The sequence below is a fragment of the Geotrypetes seraphini genome, chromosome 7, assembly GCF_902459505.1.
Source record: "Geotrypetes seraphini chromosome 7, aGeoSer1.1, whole genome shotgun sequence".
Classification (NCBI taxonomy): domain Eukaryota; kingdom Metazoa; phylum Chordata; class Amphibia; order Gymnophiona; family Dermophiidae; genus Geotrypetes; species Geotrypetes seraphini.
Window position 1 is genome coordinate 61476861 of NC_047090.1, and position 14853 is coordinate 61491713.

General features: G+C 50.0%; 1 protein-coding gene across 1 annotated transcript in view; it reads right to left on the reverse strand.

Moving 5' to 3' along the window:
* Positions 1 to 14853, reverse strand: part of PARVG (parvin gamma) — a 186249-nt gene that overhangs the window by 87544 nt on the left and 83852 nt on the right. The window contains exon 9 of the mRNA XM_033952579.1: positions 3715 to 3776. Coding sequence (XP_033808470.1) covers positions 3715 to 3776 — 62 coding nt within the window. The remainder of the gene's footprint in view (positions 1 to 3714; positions 3777 to 14853) is intronic.

The following is a 14853-nucleotide window of genomic DNA, read 5'->3' on the forward strand; positions in this document are numbered from 1 at the left end:
ATTATGTACCTGATTTAGGTCACCCACCAAAATTAGGGGGCAGCCCAGATCTTGCACACAAATATTCACCAGATTCTGGAAAAATGCATGTTGATAGCTATTTGGACCATATCCCACCAATAGTCTGAATATCCCACCAGGTCCCTCCACCCTTACCAATAGATACCTACCCTGAGGGTCACGTCGCAATACCCGTACTGTGCCTAAGAAGCCCTTGCGAATCAATATGGCCACCCCAGCTCTCCTCCCTGGTGCAGAAGCAAAGTGTAAATCTCCGACCCATCCTCTCTGAAGTTTCCGGTGTTCACTATCAGTAAGCCTAGTCTCCTGTAAGCAAGCTATATCTGCAGAGTGATGTTTCAATTGGGAAAGTATTTTAGTGCGTTTTACCGGAGACGTTATTCCTGAAACATTCCAGGAAAGAATACGTAAGTTACGATCACCCTTAAGGATCCCTGTCCCTCCCGTCAATAACACCACTTCCAGTAGTATTAAGAGTCCCGGGACGCCCAGCCTCGCCCCGAGACCACACAATCCACTCCCAAGCAGACCATCCTCTCCGCTGGAAACCATTCAATAAAACAGAAAAGGCAGTATACATACAAACATCCCCAAACCATACCGCTGCTGCCCCCAAGAAATCCCCAACCCCATCATCCCCATTAACTACTCCCAGAACCCCCATCTGGAGGAACTAGAGTCACAGAAATTGTCACCCCCCAGGGCCACCCTGACCTTCAATTATCTGTCTTCAACCATAATACATGAAGAACACTGTCCCTGCACACAGCAGTTAGCACAAGAGTCTTATGCAGGCACCAACCCTACTCAGCCTGTATCCAAACCCAGGTTAATCCGCTCCCGGCTTCGGGGTGCCCAGCTGCTGCATGAAGACATCTGCCTCCTCTGGGGTCTGAAAAGTTTTCCAGACTCCATTGCAGTGAATCCTCAACGTAGCTGGATAGTTGAATTGAAAGCGCTGTTTCAGATCCGCCAGGCGTGCACATAAAGGGTAGTAAGGTCGCCGCCGTTCCTGCAAAGCTACCGAGAAGTCCTGGCTCAGTCGGACTGGCTGACCATCATAGTTCAGGTCATCCTTCTTGGCTCTGTACTGGCGCAGCAACTCAATTTTGTGTTGGAAATTTAACAATTTCAGTATCACCACACGCGGGCGCCTGTCTAGGCCAGGTCGGGGGCCCAGCCGATGCGCCCGTTCTATGCGTAAGGGCCCCAGCGAAGGTCGCAAAGTGAACTCGTCCCGCAGCCAGGTCTCCAGCAATTCGGGTAAGGCTCTCTCCGGCAACGTCTCCGGAATGCCCATCAGACGCAGGTTAGAGCGACGAGATCTGTTCTCTAAATCATCAATCTTATCATTCTGAGCTCTAACCTGCGCCTGCAGCGTGCTAATGTCTGTGTCCCGCGCCGTCGAGGAATCCTCCAGGTCAGACACTCTTCTTTCCAGCTCTGTGGTGCGAGCCGCCGCTGTAGCTAGCAAAGTCTCTATGTTAGCAATTTGGGTGGTGAGTGCCTCCATTTGGGGCCCCAATACCTGCGAGAGCGCTGTTTTAATATCGCTCAGAGCCGACTCAGTCAGGCTGGAGACCGCCGCCGCGGGACTCGCCGCCATCTTGGGCTCCACCGGTCTTGCACGTGGTCCGGTTTTCTTCACTGATTTCGGCTGCAATAACTCCTTGGATCGGGTAAGGTAACGGTCCATATATGTAGGGAACGTACCAGGCGTCTCTCACAGTGATCGGGTCGGCAGGGTGTCAGCAATTTGGTGCGATTCGGCAGGGCTGCCCCGGAGTGAACGAGGAGACGTCCTCACTCGCTCATGACATCACGTGACCCACCTATATGCAGTATACACCCGTTGACAGTTATAGAGTGCAAGGGGCTGCTGAAAAGTTAGTCTAACCAACAAAGCTGGGGCAATATCCATCAAGGGCTATACAGTACACTAGTCCAGCAATTTTCCACTTTTTTCATTCCATATTTTTCCGACAGAACAAAAAAAGTGTAAAATCACTGGATTAAATGTATAGCCCTCGAGGAGCCTGCCCCAACTTTGTAGGTTGGGCTGAGAATTTTTCAGTGGCCCATCCTATGCTATTTATGCATATTCTATAGAACAGCACTTAAGGATCTGGCGTGTAGAGGTGGCATTTTGCTGCATATACACACGCAAGGTTTCAAGGTTTATTAAAAATTTCTTATTCCGCTTAATCTAAAATTCATTATCAGCATACAATGGCACAGAAACAGAAGATTAAAAACAAAACATACACCAGATAAACAAAAGTAAAATAAGAGGAAAAAGGGAGGAACTACAATACATAAAGAAAAGAATGATCAAGGGAAGAGCAAAAAGGAGAAGGTCAACCTGAAAAACAACAATGAGATTGTTGCTCTTACGAGGGCAGATATGTATCAAAAGCGTCTGGAATAGGAAAGTTTTCAATTTTATCATAAAAGGGCCTACGGAAGTTTCTTCCCTTATGTAATTAGGAATGGAATTCCAAAGGAAAGGTGCTGTCACTGTGAAATTATTGGATCTTAAAGTGTTAATATATTTTAAGGATGGAATGTTTAGGAGATTTTGAGCTGCAGAACGGAGAGATCTGGATGGGCTATATGGAATAAGGAATTTATCAATAAATTCTGGCTGGTTATATAATCAGAGTTTGAAGGTTAAGAGGAGAATTTTGTAACTAATTTGGTGCTCGATGGGTAGCCAATGTGCCTTATGCAGAGGGGGGGGGGGGGAGACGTGATCATGTTTCTTTGCATTATAAATGATTTTTACAGCGGTATTAAGCACAATCTGAAGTCGCCTAAGTTCTTTTCGACCACTGTAATCTATTCAACTAAATACCTATTTATTCATAGAAGTGAGGAAATTATCAATGTGGGCTAATCTTTGACATATGTCATTCTACTATGAACCCCAGTTATTGGTAAGTTTAAGTTTATTCAAGCTTTTGATTAAATGCTTATCCATATTTAAAAATAACAAGAAGACAAACCTTTTTAGACCAATTAGACGTACATGACTGATAATAGGATATTCTTGGGCTGACTGACATATTTAAGCCTCAGAAAACAATGGGAATGGGGAAAGAACTACAATATTTAAAGAAAAGGTACACAGAAGGGAAATACAAAAGAGAGTAGGAAAAGTAAAGAATTGCTGGAAAACTGAAAAAGAGAGAAATTTTGGACTCTGTTAAAGTAAATATGCATCATATTGTCAGTTAAAGACATCTTTAAAAAGAAAACACTTTAGACTGCTTTTGAACTTTTGCAGGTTTTGTTCAGTTTATAAGTATAGAGGAAGAGAGTTCCAGGTCATTGGAGCGGTCACTGAAAAGATAACGGTACGACGAGTACCAATTATTTTCAAAGGAACATTAAGGGTGTGCTGTGAAGTTGATCTGAGGGCTCTCGGGGGATCGTACGGAATCAAGAGTCTGTCTATGAATGCTGGGGCGTTAGTTTGTATAGTTTTAAAAGTCAGAAGAGCAATTTTATATGTTATCCTATGTATAACAGGCAACCAGTGGGCTTTTTGTAACAGTGGGGTAACGTGATCAAATTTATTAGAACCAGGTCTCATTGCATAAAATGGGACCTGCGCTAAAATAGCACAAGTTAGTGATCAAATAATACATCTTAATGGTAAACTCTGCGGGTTAAGTGCTTCAATGAAATTACCTGCTTTACAGCTTTCACTTTGTCAGGAGCCAGTTTAAATAATTCATCAAAGACATCAGTTTCTAAAAGAGAGAAACATGTTTTTCAAAGTGTTAGTTATTGTACTGTGCTCACCTCCTCTTATTTTTTAAATTTTCCAACACAGTGCTCCCCCGGTCATTCGCGGTCAGCGATTCACGGTCCCAGCCATTCACAGTATTTTCCGATCACGAGTGACCGGGCAGGAGAGGGCAGCCTGAGAGGCAGGAGAGAGCAGCCGGAGCACCGGCGAGGGAAGGAAATCACTTGCGGTATGCTCCGATCACCTCTTCCTGCACTAAAGTCAGGCCTCACCAATCAGGAGCTGCATGTCAAAGCAAAACCCCAAATAGTATGTAGCAATATTCCATGCTACCGATCCAGGGCAAGCAGTGGCTTCCCCCATGTCTGTCTCAATAGCAGACGATGGACTTTCTTCCAGGAACTTGTCCAAATTTTTTTTTAACCCCTCGGTTACAGGTTTTTCCTCTTCTTATTGTAATCCACCTAGTACGCACTCTTTTTTAAAAAAAAAAAAATAAGCTGCATAGAGTATAATATAGCTAAGCAGGTACATTTAGACCAATGTGATTCTCACTTTAAACTTGCGACGTTTGCAGATGATCTCTTGGTATTTTTGACGGACCCCCAACGTTCCTTACCCGTGTTGCTGGAGAACTTAAGGGAATATGGGGATTTCTCAGGCTTTGCTTTGAACTTTGCAAAGTCTGAGGCTTTGGCTTCTTCGGAACAGCTTCGGCAGCATTGGGGGGGGGGGGGGTAGTTTTCCGTTGCGTTGGGCCGACTCCTCTTTTCATTACCTGGGGATCTGGCTGACTATGGATGTTGCCCAATTGTATCGCCTTAATATCGATAAACTCCTTGCCAACACTAAACTGTTGCTAGTCAAATGGCAAGCGCTGCCGCTTTCACTGTCGGATAGAATCCATTTATTTCGTATGGTAGTCTTCCCAAAATGGCTTTACGTTCTCCAGATTCTCCCCCTCTCTTTGTTGCAGAAGGACGTTCGGGCCCTCACTTCTTTGTTATCGCAGTTCTGTTGGGGGGGGGGGGGAAACCTAAACTGCGATGGTCTCTGTTAGTGGGGCCTACCTCCAGGGGCGGTTTAGGGGTACCTGACATCAGGGTTTATAATCAGGCTTGTTTATTGCGTCATGTTAGTGATTGGGTGTTGGGCACCTCTTTCTATACTGATCTTTCCATGAAGCGGAATCATTTCTATCCTCTTCATCTTTTGTATCTCCTTCATGCCTCTCTGTCTAAATTGCTGAGATCCTTTAAGCGCAGTCTTCTTTTTCGGTCCTTGTGGATAGCGTGCCACCAGACTCTTCAGTTGTGGAATCAGGACTCCCATGTTAGTGTCCTTTTGTCCTTGGTGGGAAATCTAGCTTTCCCTCCGGGTGTTGGCCCATCAATTTTTAGTCGTTGGCGGGCTCGGGACGTGGAGCAGTTGATGATGATGAGTCTCTACTTTCTTGTGATGCTTTGGAGAGGAGGGGGGATTCCTGGGTTTGGCCTTCCTTTTGCTTATTGCCAACTCAGACATTATGTTGGCTTACTCCTGGGGAGTTCCCTGAGGGGGATTTTGGGACCCGTTTCTGTGCTTTTTTGACAGATATAAATACTAGGGTCTCCATTTCTTATTTTCATAGCCAGATTATGGCTCTTCGCCCCCCTAGGGTTTTCCCGGGATTTTGGAAGCTTGGCAGCATGACCTGGGCAGGGACTGGGGGGGGCAATTTTTTGTTGAAGATCTTGAAACGAACTGCGGGTTTGGTCTATAGTGCTGAATTGCGCGAATGTCACTATTGCACTGTCCTGCGGGCCTATGTTTCCCAAAGTCGGGCTTACTATATGGGTTGTATTGACACCCAACTATGTGTTCGTTGTTCTGTAGAGATTAACTCTTATTTCCATGGTATCTGGAGTTGTGAGGGGACTCAGGCCTTTTGGAAGGCGCTGGCATCCTTCTTGCAGGACCTAGTGCAAGTTCCTGTGCCTGTCTCAGTGCTTTCTATGTTGTTTGCCCAGTTTTCTTTACACCAACTTTTGAGTTGTTCTAAATTCAACTGCTTACCTATATGGGTGTCAGCACTGAATAATGTCAGCACCTGCATAACTTTTAACTCCTCCCCAATGTCACCCCCAGTACCGCCCCTGACCTGTCCACTTTTTTGTTGGGTGGTCTCTGGTTAGTTCTGCTGAATATTACCACTTAGGCAACGATAAAAAGAATCTCCTGCCCATTTAAATCACTTTGAATATTGGCCAGGGTGTTTATAAAACATGTGGGAACCTATAGGCCTATACATAGGCAGCGGAATGCCAAGGCTCTGCCCCAGTCCCGGCCCGCATATATATACACAATATAATCTTAAACACATAATGGTTAATCACAAAATTAAACTACACAAAGTACACTGTATGCTTCTCAACATTCATTCCTACCAGAACACCTGGACTTGGTCACACATGCAGAACACAGATAACCCCTATGCAAATACAGGACCACAAACTAAAAGTACTAATATATATCTAAAATATTAAAACGCTAGCCGCGCATGCGCACTCAGACCTGCGTGATCTGTAATCCCTGTTCCGTGAGATGTAGGTCCATGGCTTTGCATGAGTGCGCATGCGCGGGCCCCCAGCCACTCCCCTCCCGCCCTCACTTACCATAGAAGCCAGGCAAGCAGGGAACACACCTCCCACCCTAACTCGCCGCTGCTGCCGCCGCCGCTGCTGCTGCTGATCCTCCTGTAAAGAACAGCCTACGATGGTGTCCAGCTTTTGCGAACCTCACAGGCCGCTCTCCAACCTCGGTAGCATGTTCCCTCTGACGCACGGGATCGCGTCAGAGGGAACGTGCTACCGAGTTGGAGAGCGGCCTGCAAGGTTCGCTAAAGCTGGACACCATCGCAGGCTGCTCTTTACAGGAGGATCAGCCACCACGGGAAAAGCCGCCGAAAAAAAAACTTCAGTCACAGCAGGCCAGCCCGCGGGAAGGGAAGGAGGAGGGGCCGAACGGAGCAGGGCAGCTCACGGTAAGAGAAGGGAATGGGGGTGGGGGAAAATGCTCCTACTACTTTAGAAGGGACCTGGAGGGGAAGGGAAATACCGCTGCTGCTTCTGCAAAGGAAAATGGGGGGGAGAGAAGGGAATGGGGGATGGGTGGGGGAAAATGCTGCTACTACTTCACAGGGATCTGGAGGGGAAGGGAAATATCACTGCTGCTTCTGCAAAGGAAAGTGGGGTGGGGAGAGAAGGGAATGGGGGGTGGGGGAATACTGCTACTACTTCACAGGGACCTGGAGGGGAAGGGAAATATCACTGCTGCTTCTGCAAAGGAAAGTGGGGGGGAGAGAAGGGAATGGGGGGTGGGTGGGGGAAAATGCTGCTACTACTTCACAGGGATCTGGAGGGGAAGGGAAATATTACTGCTGCTTCTGCAAAGGAAAGTGGGGGGGAGAGAAGGGAATGGGGGTGGGGGGAATGCTGCTACTACTTCACAGGGACCTGGAGGGGAAGGGAAATATCACTGCTGCTTCTGCAAAGGAAAGTGGGGGGGAGAGAAGGGAATGGGGGGTGGGTGGGGGAAAATGCTGCTACTACTTCACAGGGATCTGGAGGGGAAGGGAAATATCACTGCTGCTTCTGCAAAGGAAAGTGTGGGGGGGGAGAGAAGGGAATGGGGGTGGGAGGGAATGCTGCTACTACTTCACAGGAACCTGGAGGGGAAGGGAAATATCACTGCTGCTTCTGCAAAGGAAACTGGGGGGGGGGAGAAAAGGGAATGGGGGAGGGGGAAAATGCTGCTACTACTTCACAGGGATCTGGAGGGGAAAGGAAATATCACTGCTGCTTCTGCAAGGAAAGTGGTGGGGGGAAAGAAGGGAATGGGGGGTGGGGGGAAATGCTGCTAGTACTTCACAGGAACCTGGAGGGGAAGGGAAATATCACTGCTGCTTCTGCAAAGAAAAGTGGGGGGAGAGAGAAGGGAATGGGGGGGGGAAATGCTGCTACTACTTCACAGGGACCTGGAGGAGAAGGGAAATATCACTGCTGCTTCTGCAAAGGAAAGTGTGGGGGGGGAGAGAAGGGAATGGGGGTGGGAGGGAATGCTGCTACTACTTCACAGGAACCTGGAGGGGAAGGGAAATATCACTGCTGCTTCTGCAAAGGAAACTGGGGGGGGAGAAAAGGGAATGGGGGAGGGGGGAAAATGCTGCTACTACTTCACAGGGATCTGGAGGGGAAGGGAAATATCACTGCTGCTTCTGCAAGGAAAGTGGTGGGGGGAAAGAAGGGAATGGGGGGTGGGGGGAAATGCTGCTAGTACTTCACAGGAACCTGGAGGGGAAGGGAAATATCACTGCTGCTTCTGCAAAGAAAAGTGGGGGGAGAGAGAAGGGAATGGGGGGGGGAAATGCTGCTACTACTTCACAGGGACCTGGAGGAGAAGGGAAATATCACTGCTGCTTCTGCAAAGGAAAGTGGGGTGGGGGGAGACAGACAGAAAGAAAGACAGACAGACAGACAAAGGGTGCCAGGGAGAGAGAGAGAAAAATAGCAGGAGGGAGAGAGACAGAAAGAAAGGAAGAAAGAGATAGGAGCAGGGAGAGAGACATAAAGAAAGAAAGACAGATAGGTATATATTCTAGCACCCGTTAATGTAACGGGCTTAAACACTAGTATATATATATATCCTATATAATAAAACGCTAGCCGCGCATGCGCATTCAGACCTGCGTGATCTGTAATCCCTGATCTGTGATCCGTAGGTCCTTGGCCAGAGTGCGTATGTGGCGGACAGATCGGGAAAGCACAGCACAGCCGGCGACTCCCCCCCTCCCGCCCTTACTCACTGCCCCCTCCTGCCCTCACACACTGCCAAAACCACCACCTCCTCCTTCTCGCCGGCTCACCCACTTTTAAATGAAGAGAAAAGCGCTGCACCGCGCTAACACTGGCTTTGCTGTCTTCTGTCCACTGCGGCCCGCCCTCTCTGACTACTTCCTGTTTCCGCTAGGGTTGGCTGCAGTGCATAGAAGACGCCTAAGCCAGCGGCTGTAGCCGCCGTTCTCCGTTCCTCCGGGGGGGGAGGGGTCTGGGAGAAGAGGGATCCCGGCCACTCAGTGCCCCCACCGAGGAGCCCAGCAACTTTCCGCTGCCCGGGACCCGAGTCATTTGCCGCCCCCCCCCCCCTCTTCCCTTACCGCGGGCCCGACTGGCGATTTAAGCAGCATGTGCAGCAGTCTTCACACGCTGCTTCGGGCCCTTCTACTGCCCTGATTTGCTCCGGACGTGCCAGAGTAAATCAGGGCAGTAGAAGGACCCGAAGCAGCGTGTGAAGACTGCTGCACACGCTGCTTGAATCGCCATGTGTAGTCAGGCCCGCGGGAAGGGAAGGGAAGGGGGGGCGGCAAAGGACTCGGGCCCGCGTTTGTAGTAGCGACTGTGGGAAGGGAAAGGGGGTAGAGGATGCTGCACAGGGAACTGGGGTGGGGGGAGGGAAATGGAAGGGGGAGGGAATGCTGCTTTGCACAGACAGACAGAGGGAGGAAGGGAGACAGAAAGACAAGAAGAAAGGGGCAGGTGCACAGGGAACTGGTGTGGGGGGAGGGAAATGGAGGGAGAGGGAATGCTGCTTTGGACAGACAGACAGACAGAGGGAGGAAGGGAGACAGAAAGAAAAGAAGAAAGACACAGGGGCAGGGAGATATACAGAAAGACAAATAGACAAAGGGGGCCAGGGACAGAGACAGACAGAAAGAAAGACAGCGGGAGTCGCGTCAGGAGGGGTGCGGGATGCTGCAGAGGGAACTTTTCCAATGGGTGCAACCAGGGCCGCCATCAGAAATTTCAGGGCCCCTTCCTGAGTAATCCTATTGGGCTCCCCATGCACCCCTTCACCCCCCCCCGACCCCCCCCCCACCTTCTTCCATGTCGCCACACTCTTTGACCAAAAGATTTGTAAGCCTGCAACCACGTCAAGGTAGACTCTTTCAGCAGGGCCCTAACCTAACCTAAACTAAACTAATCTATACCTATCTATTCTAAACTAACATATGTCTAATACTGAACTAATAACAAACTAACAAACATCTGCATAATAAATAACTAATAAATAATAGTGCTAGTAGCTTATAATTCACTTTTGAATGTAAAATCTCAGTTAAGGATTTCTTTTGACCTTTGTAGGCCAGAAGTAGATCACAATTGCACAATATTTTTTGTAACAAGTATTAAATGTGTTTTTATAAATACTGTAAGCTTAATAAATATAACAGAAAAAACTACACATCTGAGCGCATATCTGAACATACACATCTGTATGATCCCATCCTCCTCAGCTTGCCTATAGCTGCATCATGCATGTTAAAAATGTACGATATGTTGATATGTGCACCTTCCTTCCTTCCCATCCATCCTCCTCAGCTTGTCCTTACATATCCACAGCTGCATGTTAATGATGATGTATATGTTATGATGATAAATAAGTGCATATGAGCACATCATTAACATGCAGCTATGGATGAATATAAAAAAGAAACAATATTCTGTACAATTGTCAATTTATAAATCAGCGTCTTCTCCCCACTTCCCTTCAGTGTCCTCAGCCCATTCTCTCTCCACTTTCCTTCAGCGCACGCACATAAAAACAAGCAAGTAATTTATATCATTTTCATTCTATTCATTCATAAAAATTAAAGTCTAAATAATGCCAGTCACATAACAAAACATGATTTTACAAAAATAATTCCCTGCACAGTCAAGCCTGCAAGGATTACTAGATGTCTTTCAGCAGCTCCCCTCCCTCCACCTTACCTTTGTGGCCAAGTCAAAATGATCTACCAACAATAAAATTTTAAAAAACACAAAGCACGCTATACGCAGAGAAAATGTTAATTATCATTTATATTCTGCGGGTTTTCAAAGAGGTCAAGGCAGATGACTTTATGCAATGTCACCTCAGTAACAACTATACAAAAATAGACAAATTTTCCCCCCTCCCTTTTTACTAAAACGCGATAGCCGTTTTTAGCGCAGGGAGCTGCGCTGAATACCCCACGCTGCTCTCAACACTCATAGGCTCCCTGCGCTAAAAAATGCTATTGCGGTTTAGTAAAAGGGGGCCATAGTGCAAATATAGACAGCATATATAAATTCTCAAAGCAGACACATTTTGATCACTAAATTGAAAATAAAATAATTTTTCCTACCTTTGGTAATTTCATCAGTCTCTGGTTGCACTTCATTCTTCTGACTGTGCATCCAATATTTCTTCCCTTCTTTCAGCCTCCTGTATGCTTCCTCTCCTCCAGACCTCATTCCCTCCCCAAACTTTTTCTTTGTTTCACCCTGCCCCTTCTTTCTTTTTCTCTCTCTCCATACCCCCTTTCTTTCTGTATGTCTGTTTTTCTCTCTCTCTCACCCTGCTCCCTTCTTTCTTTCTCTCTCCACACCCTCTTTCGTTCTGTATGTCTGTCTTTCTCTCTCTCTCCGTGCCTCATTTTTCTTTGTTTCACCCTGCCCCCTTTCTTTCTTTCTGGCATCCTGCCCCCCCCCCCTTTTCTTTCTTTCTCCCTGCCTTCCCCTATGCCACCACCATTGGGAAAATGCTGCCACCGCCACTGGGGAATAGGCTGCCACTGCCGCCATCAGGAACAGGCCGGCGCCGAGTTTGCCCTGCTTCTCTTCTCCGCGGGGCCGACCAACTCTCGCCACCCAACTTCAATTCTAACGTCGGAGAGGACGTTCTAGGCCATCCAGGCAGCGATTGGCTGGCCCAGAACGTCCTCTCCGACATCAGAATTGATGCGAGTGGTGAGAGTTGGTCGGCCTCAATGGGAAAAGCAGGGAGAACTCGGCGCCGGCCTGTTCCCGATGGCGGCGATGGCACTCAAGCAGCCACAGAGGGAGAGAGGCAAGAGAGAGACTTGGAAGGCAGGGGTTAGGAGAGGAGGAGAGCAAGGAGGGCACAGGGAGAGTGCAGAGCGAGGGGTAGCGGCGAGAGGTAGCTCCGCCCACCCCTCCGACATCGGACCTCGGAGCTCCGCCTTAAAAGGGGCGGAGCCAACGCCGAACAGTCCAGCTTGCCTGCAAGCAGCCACAGAGGGAGAGAGGCAAGAGAGGGACTTGGAAGGCAGGGGTTAGGAGAGGAGAGCCAGGAGGGCACAGGGAGAGTGCAGAGCGAGGGGTAGCGGCGAGAGGTAGCTCCGCCCACCCCTCCGACGTCGGACCTCGGAGCTCCGCCTTAAAAGGGGCGGAGCCAATGGCGCACGGCCGTTCGGCGCGCGGCGAAGGCGAGGGGCCTTGAGAAGGGCCAGGGCACTACACCAAGGTCAGCACACAACCAGAGGCAGAGAGTGAGTGTGGGTGAGAGGTCACAGCAGCAGCAGGCAGAGGGAGAGAGGACACAGCAGCAGCAGGCGGAGAGTGAGAGTGGGAGAGGGGACACAGCAGCATCAGGCAGAGGGAGAGGGGACACAGCAGCATCAGGCAGAGGGAGAGGGGACACAGCAGCATCAGGCAGAGGGAGAGAGGACACAGCAGCAGCAGGTGGAGAGTGAGAGTGGGAGAGGGGACACAGCAGCACCAGGCAGAGGGAGAGAAGACACAGCAGCACCAGGCAGAGGGAGAGAGGACACAGCAGCAGCAGGCGGAGGGAGAGCGAGGGAGTGAGGACACCAACAGATCAGAGGAGACCAGAGTGGTGAAAGCCAGAGGAGAGAGCAGAGAGGAGAGAGCAGAACAGGCAGACGAGAGAGCGGAGAGCAAATAGACGGACCAAAGGAGCAGAGCAGAGAGCTGAGGGAGACCGGAGAGCGGAGCGGATAAGATGGAAATGGAGGCAGCCGGAATACACCAGTGCTTTCCAGTATACTGCATGGGGTGCCATATGTACGACTACCTTCCCTCGGGAAGGCGGGAGTACATATGCGGTCGGTGCCGGGAGCTGGAAGGCCTGAAGTATGAGGTCGCGAGATTGCAGGCCAGGGTTCAGGACCTGGAGGGGCTGCACGCTTCAGAGGAGCCATGCCAGGCGTCTGAGGATCCAGACAGAAACAGCTCCATTGAAGATCAGGTGAGAGACCTTGAGAGATTCATCGAGGAGAGCTACAGGAGGGTCGAGGAGCAGAACCAGCAGCAACTCAGACAGGTGTCATCAGACGAGAGCCAGGACCCACCGGAGGATGGACCTAGTGGAGAGGCCAGTGGAGAGGCCAGGAGGGCAGAGGAGGCCAAGGACCCCGAGGGAGGAGCGCCCAGATTCACCATGGACACGGACATGAGGCAGAGGAGGCTCTTAAGGAAGGGAAAGACTGCAATTGTTGTGGGAGACTCGATCCTGAGGGAGGTGGACAGTCACGTAGCCGGAGGTCAAGAGGACCGGCTGGTGACATGTCTCCCCGGGGCCAGGACAAAGGACATTGCCGACAGAATCGAGAGGATCTTGGACGGAGCCGAAACGGAGGAGACAGCAGTAATTGTCCACGTCGGAACAAATGATGTGAGCCGGAGGAATTTCAGCATGCCTGCGCTAACAGACCAGTTCAGGGTCCTGGGAAGGAAGCTGAAACGGAGGTCACAGAGGATAGCATTCTCGGAGATCCTGCCGGTCCCGAGGGCAGATGCAAGGAGGCAGGCCGAGCTCCAGGAGGTGAATGCGTGGCTGAGGAGGTGGTGCAAGGAGGAGGGCTTCCACTTTGTGAGGAACTGGTCGTCCTTCTGGGGAAAGAGCAAGCTCTACAGGCGGGATGGCCTTCACCTGAGCACGGCGGGAACAAGAATACTAGCAGCCAACGTAAAGAAGGAGATCGAGAGGGCTTTAAACTACAGAGAGGGGGAAAGCCGACAGCTGACCTGATGACGCTTCGGACAGCAGTATCAAGAAAAGATGCTGAATGGGCTGACTGCAGGGAGGAGGACGGGGGTCCGATGGAACTCGCGATCAGACAGCGAGGGAAACACCAGGTAACAGCAACTTGCTGGGAGAAGTCTAAGGGGAAGGGGAAAACAGGGGATTCAGGAGGACAAGATGGCACCAGGGTGCAAACAGAAGGCAATAAGGTGGAGCCACAGGGCAAGGGGGAACAAACCAAGGCCCAGGGGACGATAGCACAGGAGGGGGCTGGTACTCCCCGGGGAAAAGCGGGGAGGTGGGGTGGAGGGGACATGGGGAGGAAGAGAGTTGCGAGGGTAAAGCAGAGGGCACAGCAGAGGCACCGGGAGCGGGAAAACGGCCCGAGACCCAAGGGAAGGCGGCCCAGGTAAAGGCAGAGGTGGAGGACAAACACCGGGACCTACAGTGCTTATACGCAAATGCAAGAAGCCTCATGGCTAAGATGGGTGAACTGGAAGTCATGGCCAAGGGGGAGGACCTGGATATAATAGGAATTACAGAAACCTGGTGGACAGAGGAAAATCAATGGGATGTGGCGCTGCCAGGGTACAAGCTCTACAGGAGGGACAGGACCCACAAGAAGGGGGGAGGCATAGCGCTGTATATAAAGGACTATATCTACTCGATTGGGATCGATACGGCAACAAAGGAAGAGGAGCTAGAATCGCTATGGGTCAAATTGCCGGGAATGAAGAGTGCAGACATAAAGCTGGGGCTGTATTATCGCCCGCCTGGTGCGTCAGAAACAATTGGACAAGACTTGGAAGCAGAACTGAGACAGGAATGCAGGACTGGAAGTGTAACAGTGATGGGGGACTTCAACTACCCGGGGATAGACTGGAGTACGGGACACTCCAACTCCACGAGGGAAGCAGGATTCGTAGAAACTGTGAGGGACTGCTTCATGGAGCAACTAGTCAAGGAACCGACGCGAGGGGATGCTACTCTTGACCTCATCCTTAACGGATTAGGGGGGCCTGCAAGAGGGGTAGAAGTGGGAGGAACACTAGGCAACAGTGATCACAACGTGATCAGATTCACATTAGAAAGGGGGTCACCCATAGTGGGGAGGACCGCAACGACTGCGCTCAACTTCAGGAAAGGGAACTATGTTGCTATGAGGAAAATGGTGGGGAGGAAGCTCAGGAACGGCTTTAGGATGGAGACTGTAGGGAGCGCCTGGACCCTTCTCA